The 7,113-nt window shown below is 49.3% G+C and overlaps 1 protein-coding gene across 1 annotated transcript in view; it reads left to right on the top strand.

Annotated features, from left to right (window-relative positions):
* Nucleotides 1–6,847: 6,847 nt before the first annotated feature.
* Nucleotides 6,848–7,113, top strand: part of MAP10 (microtubule-associated protein 10) — a 4,815-nt gene continuing 4,549 nt past the window's right edge. Inside the window, exon 1 of the mRNA XM_014535917.1 lies at nt 6,848–7,108. Within this exon, the coding sequence (XP_014391403.1) occupies nt 6,881–7,108 (228 nt within the window). The 5' untranslated portion in view covers nt 6,848–6,880. The remainder of the gene's footprint in view (nt 7,109–7,113) is intronic.

Below are 7,113 nucleotides of genomic sequence, written 5' to 3'. Positions count from 1 at the left end.
AAAGAAATCTTTTCAAGACGAAATTCCTGACAGCACGGGGAGAACAGGGGTGGCACGGAGGGGTCCTGAACTTGTGAGGAATTCCTGGAAGACAGAAAGCAGATGGGATGAAATGGACACGGACTGAGGATCCCACAGCCCAACACATGCACAGAAAAAAACCCTACGAGGGAGATAAGAGCAGATGCAGAGGAACCCCCAGCTCAGTGTCGACAATTAGAGAGCAGCCCTGGCCGGTGTGGCTCAGTGGATAGAGCAGCCCTGGCCGGTGTGGCTCAATGGATAGGGTGTCGGCCTGCGGATCCAAGGGTCCCGGGTTTGATTCCGGTCAAGGGCATGTACCTCGGTTGCAGGCTCCTCCCCGGCCCGGGCCCTGGTCAGGGCGTGTGCAGGAGGCAACCCATCGATGTGTTTCTCTCACACTGATGTTTCTCTCTGTCTCTCCCTCTCTCTCCCACTCTCCCTAAAAATCAATGGAAAAATATCCTCAGGGGAGGATTTAAAAATAAATAAATAAATAATATAAAATTCATATGGAATCTCAAGGGACCTCGAATAACCAAAACAATAAATAATAATAATAATAATAATAATAAAACAATGAGAGCAGAAGGGCCCTCGGCGACCACTGGGGTTACGAGAGGACCACACGTGGAAATCGTTAGCAGCGGCTCCTCCTCAGGGAAGAACAGATCCTCACGGGCTCCTCCAGGCATTGATCAGTCTCATGCTTCCGCTCCAGATGTAAATGGACAAGCAAGGACCCCAGACATGAGGCATGGAGACCATCACAATAAAAAGGAAGGCGGAGCCCGGCCGGCGTGGCTCAGTGGTTGAGCGTCAACCTATGAACCAGGAGGTCACAGTTCAATTCCTGGTCAAGGGCACATGCCTGGGCTGTAGGCTCGATCCCCCGTGTGGGGCGTGCAGGAGGCAGCAGATCAGTGATTCTCTCTCCTCATTGATGTTTCTCTCTCTCTCCTGCTCCCTCTCCCTTCCTCTCTGAAATCAATAAAAATATTTAAAAGAAAAAAGACACTTCCTTGGTCTCCATTGTGGTAACCATCTTGTCTTTAACCTCACACCAGGGGAAAAGGTGGGACAAGCCATGTATGTGCCATAGTTGTACGTCAGAGGCAGCCTCCAGCACATAGGCTAGCTGCCCTTGGATTAGAACGCCTTGGGCATCATAAGAATTTGTGAGACTGCGGTTTCCAAGACTGTCATTGGGAATAAGACGGGGAATCCTGAGAGATACGCTACTCCTACTGTGTTCCTGAATCTCATTGCTGCATTCCCTTTTGTTCTGGTTTGGTTTGGTTTTGAATCTTGGCTTCCTAGACAGAACGAGGATTTTCTTCGATGGACAGCGAAGCAAGACCTTCCCAAACCATCCTGCTCATGTTCCATCCAGCAAGTATTTAGAAGCAAAACAAATTTCCTCCGAGATTCCATTCTCCAGCAGTTCTTTCCTGGGTGGATGCAAATAGTCTGAAGATGTAGGAATCCAGTTCCCCAGCCTCACCTGGGATTTGCTGAGCCTGAACGCCCCCCCCCCCTCCACCCCGACACACACGCACACACCCAGCTTCAGCCTCTGTGTATCAATTGGCAAACAGACCTCTCCCGGTGACAGGCCCAACTACCTGCTGTTTTCAATTACTTCTCGCTTGATAAATGCAGGGGAAACGGCTTGTGTAGTTTCTGCAAACCCCGTGCAGGGCGGGGAGAAACCTTCAGGCGTCGCCCCGCTGTGGGGGGACTTTCAAAGGCATCTGCCCTGACCGTGGGGAGGAGGGCCTGGGAGGGATTTCGTGTTAATAAAGTTGTCTTACAAGAGATTTGCTCCTGGGCCCTGCTCCCCCCACCCCAGTTGCTTCAAAGTGGTTTCTATTTTGGGGGTATTCACTCTGAGGCGACCAAGGAGACCTATATGGGGGATCTCTGGCGAGAACTTCTGTTTCTGAAGCTAATCTAGACCCTCCCAGGAAGGGGGTTCGGTGGCTCGTTGGAAGTGTCTGTAGAGGGCATTTGCTGCTGTTAGTCTGAACTCCTTGAGTTTTAAAAAACATGATAAAACATTTGTGTTTCCCCTTCGGAGAAGGGACTGCCAAGCGGATAGAGAAAAGGGAAAACTGGTCTGGCCGGTGTGGCTCAGTGGTTGAGCTTCGACCCATGAACCAGACGGTCACGGTTCCATTCCAGATCAGGGCACATGCCTGGGTTGCGGGCTGGATCCCCAGTAAGGGGTGTGCAGGAGGCAGCCAATCCATGATTCTCTCTCATCATTGATGTTTCTATCGCTCTCTCCCTCTCCCTTCCTCTCTGAAATCAATAAAAACATTTATATATTTTTTTAAATGGTCATCTACATCCTGAATCATTTTTATGTACTATTTAGTCCAGTTTAATGTGCTTTGTAATGCACAACACACATACTAAAATTTTAAATGATCCCATGAAAATATGTATAATGGGATATTCCGATATCGCCCTTCCTCACCCCAGTGGGTCACCCCAAGGACACGCCCACTTTGGCATCCGCAGCCTCAAGTGTTTGACTGGCTTGCCCATGGTCACGAGAGGAAGAACAGAGCTGGCACTGTGGTCTTCCCATTCCAGGTGGCATTGTTTGCTGCTACAGTGACCTGTCTCCTTCCAAATATATGCTCCCGAGAACTGGGCCACGATCGGCTGGGTTAATAGTTTCCACTCCTGTAAACTCTACCCTTTGAAATATCTGGTTACCACAAATAGCTGAACTTTAGATTTCAGGCTGACATGAAAGGCACACGTTGGCTAAACTTAGAATCCCTGGAAATGGCTTTGAGGTTATTTCAGAGGCAAAGCTTTCACTTATTAATTTGCTTCCAGGCTGGTGTCACCCTGGCTGGAACCTCTGGTGTATTCTTAGAAAGGTCCCCCACCCCACCCCTCCCGCACGGTACTGAACCAACGTTAAAAAACCTAGAATCAGCCCTGACCAGTTTGGCTCAGTGGATAGAGCGTCGGCCTACGGACTGAAGGGTCCCGGGTTCGATTCCGGTCAAGGGCATGTACCTTGGTTGCCAGCCCATCCCAAGTGGGAGATGTGCAGGAGGCAGCTGATTGATGTTTCTCTCTCATCGATGTTTCTAACTCTCTATCTCTCTCCCTTCCTCTCTGTAAAAATCAATAAAATATATTTTTTAAAAAAACAAACAAAAAAAACAACCTAGAATCAGCCCAGCAGTGTGGCTCAGTGGTTGAGCATCAACCTAGGAACCAGGAGGTCACGGTTCAATTCCCAGTCAGGGCACATGCCCGGGTTGTGGGCTCAGTTCCCAGTGTGGAGCGTGCAGGAGGCAGCCAATCAATGATTCTCTCTCATCACTGATGTTTCTCTCTCTCTCTCTCTCTCTCTCTCTCTCTCTCTCTCTCTCTTTCTCCCCCTCTCCCTTCCTCTCTGAAATCAATAAAAAATATTTTTTAAAAAGCCTAGAATCATAACACAAAGACCCTTCTTTAGAAACATAACTTTGTCTTCTTGTTTTGGGGGGGAAGAAAAGCCGGCAGGGGAGGGCCGTTGGGGGCGACTAGGCCTGCAGTGGGTTTTCCTAACCCACCTTCCCCCAGTTGCAAATAACCTTACAATCCCATCAACGGAATCTCTGAAATGGATCTAACCGGATCTGACCAGAATTCTAAATGAAATGTCCTAAGCCCGGAGGGTTTATGCTTTAGAAAGTGCTGAGAGGATTCCTGGACAGTTATTCCCTTGACACTTGGGTCAGTCCGGCTCTGTGGCCTCATCAGAACCCCAGGTGCAGCATGTTTTCTGTTTCATTGGCTCTGGGTTTCTCTTTATTTTTAAAATATATTTTATTGATTTCAGAAAGGAAGGGAGAGGGAGAGAGAGAAACATCAGTGATGAGAGAGAATCATTGATCAGCTGCCTCCTGCACGCCCCCTACTGGGAATCGAGCGTATAACCCGGGTACGTGCCCTGACCGACCGGGAATCAAACCGTGACCTCCTGGTTCACAGGTCGATGCTCCACCACTGAGCCACGCCGGCCGGGTGTGATTGCACCATTTTGTAATCCCATCCACAGTGCACAGGGTTCCAATTTCTACACAACCTGGCCAACACGTCATTTTATTTTCTGTGACAGCAACAGCAGCCATCCTAATGGGTGTGAGGTGTGACCCTGCTCCTTCAGGAGGGGCCTGGGGAATGAGCTGAGTGGCCAGCCCTATATATCCAGTCTCTCTATTGATGGCAAGGAGTGCTGCCCGATCACTGGTCAGGCTTTGCAGGGGGGGAAGCAGAGAAACAAAAGAGAAGGCTGAGGTTGCAAAGAGAGGGAGCGCTGATTCTAGAAAGTCTAGGCTACGTGAACATGGAGTCTATTTTTAGCGGGGCCGGATCCCTGCTTCCTGCTGGGGTTGCATACATTTCCAATAACCGTTGAAAAGAAGCAGAACTCACCATCGCAGGGTATCGTGGGCAAGCCCAGCTGTGGCTGCAGCAGGGCCCGCCCCCTGCCGTCGGCTGGGCCCCGAGCCCTCCTCAGTGAATGTTCACACCTGCTGCTCCCCGAACAAAAGGAAACCTGCAGAGACCCCGCATAACAAAATGGTCCTGGAGAGAACAGCACTTAATCCTGTTTCCTTTAATCTAACAACCGAAGGCCACGGATCAGTCAACCGTCACTGCGCAATCTAAGGCCCATGGGACGCAGTGGGGTCTCTTCGAAAAGGCCCACGAGTTCTGTGAAGTTGTCTTCGGCTTCATGAAACTCTACTCTGGCCCTCGCCGGTTTGGCTCAGTGGATAGAGCGTCGGCCTGAAGACTGAAGGGTCCCAGGTTCAATTCCGGTCAAGGGCATGTACCTTGGTTGCGGGCACATCCCCAGTAGTAGGTGTGCAGGAGGCAGCTGATCGATGTTTCTCTCTCATCGATGCTTCTAACTCTCTATCCCTCTCCCTTCCTCTCTGTAAAAAAATCAATAAAATATATTTAAAAACAAACAAACAAACAAAAAACTCTACTCGCACAGAGCACTCAATAAAATATATTTAAAAACAAACAAACAAAAAACTCTACTCCACACAGAGCATGCTGCACATGGGGAGGAATCAGAGCTTTCTTGTCAATATTCACATTGTTTTTAGCTCAGATACTCCCCAAACTGTGTGTTCTACACAAGCAAGGCCTAGAAGGGATTAGATTCTTCATTTACACGTACACCACATATGTACACATCCCATGAACAGAAGCAATGCACTGTGTTCCCTGTAAGAAAGAACGCTATCAAGGAGCTTATAGAGAACCAGGGCCATGACATGTGCGTGAGGACAATACTACAGAACAGGGAAAGGCCACTCCAGCCAGGACGGCCAGGAAAGGACTTCAAAAAGGCTTTGAGTTAGCCTGGCCAGTGTGGGGATAAAGAGGTGGTTCTGCATAGTGACAGCAGAGGTCCCTCCTCCTCTCCTTTTGTATGTATGTATTATGCATATACTATATTCTTAATTTCTTTTTCATGCCCTTGGCTGGAATCAAACTTGGGACCCTCCAGTCCACAGGCTGACGCTCTATCCACTGAGCCAAACCAGCTAGGCTGTATATAGATTGCATTTTAATTGACTTCTCTAACTTTCCACCAGCTATTTGAGGGCACAGTTTACATCTAAAGGTGTTTTTTTTATTTAATTAAAATATGCATGTATTTATCATGTCTTGAGAATTGGCTCTGTAGGTACCCTTGTCACCAGGTAACACCATGATATATATACATATCATAAAACAGTGAGTACACAGTGACCCCATTTTAAAATAATATAGGAATCTCTAAGACTAAATCCCAGCCAACTTCCTCACCCTTCTTTCTTTTTTTTTTTTTTTAAGTATATTTTTATTGATTTCAGAGAGGAAGGGAGAGGGAGAGAGAGACAGAAACATCAATGAGGAGAGAGAATCATTGATCGGCTGCCTCCTTCACGCCCCCCACTGGGGATGAGCCCGCAACCCAGGCATGTGCCCTTGACTGGAATAGAACCTGCGACCCTTCAGTCCACAGGCCAACGCTCTTTCCACTGAGCCAAACCTGTGAGGGCCTCACCCTTGTTTCCTCACCCTTGAACCATGTGCTCTTTCCTCCTTCATACGTGTGGTTTCCTATTCTCGGGGCTGGATTTACAGCTGCTTTCCCTCCGCCCAGAATACTCTTCCTCTCACAGATCTCAGGCTTGAGCTCTCTCTTTAAAGTTTAACTCAAGACCTTTTCAAATTTTCAATATATATATATATCCACTGAGCCAAACCGGTTAGGGCTTGCTGTGAATATTTTCATGTTTTTTTGCTTTTGTTGCTGCTTATAATAAACTTTTTATTTTTTATGTCTTTATTGATTTCAGAGAGGAGGGGAGAGGGAGAGAAAGAAACATCAACGATGAGAGAGATCATGATCATCTACCTCAGTGCTACCTTCATTACCCAGACGGAGGCGACTGCAGACAGTTCACTGACCCTCCGTAGCCTGGGGTCTGGAAAGGGAGCCCCGATTTAATATTTTTCAGACAGGTTTGACCTGACACTAAAACTTGCACGGGGTCTGCAGTGCTAAAAGCATGACCAAAGCAAAAAATAAAACATGCTTTTGTTGCGGCTGCCACTCGGGGCCTTGGTATTAACATCAGCAATTGCACGAGGACAGGTCTCCACGGCCAACTACATTCAGCGGCGAAAATCCCTGCAACAGCCACAGTGCAGACCTCCGGGGGCGGCCCCTTCCGTCTCAGCAGCCCGGACGCGCATGCGCAGGCGCCGCTTCTCCCCGCTCTCGCGACACCCGAGATTTGCAGAGACGGCGTCAGCGTCTCCCAGGGCAACAGCAATGGCGGCCCCCTTGTCCGAGCGGCTCTTCTCGCTGGAGCTGCTGGTAGACTGGGTGCGTCTGGAAGCCGGGCCGCCGCCGCAGCCCGTAGTCGAGGAGGAGGAAGAAGAGGAAGAAGAGGAGGAGGAGGGGGAGGCATCCTCGCGCTCCCTGTGCCCCGCGGTGGCCTTTCGCCTGCTGGACTTCCCCACGCTGCTGGTGTACCCTCCCGGGGGCCCCGCCGCCGCCGCCCC

This window comes from Myotis brandtii, unplaced genomic scaffold (genome assembly GCF_000412655.1).
Source record: "Myotis brandtii unplaced genomic scaffold, ASM41265v1 scaffold1026, whole genome shotgun sequence".
In the NCBI taxonomy this organism is placed as follows: Eukaryota; Metazoa; Chordata; class Mammalia; order Chiroptera; family Vespertilionidae; genus Myotis; species Myotis brandtii.
The sequence above is the reverse complement of the archived record's forward strand: the minus strand, read 5'-3'. Positions and strand labels throughout refer to the sequence as shown.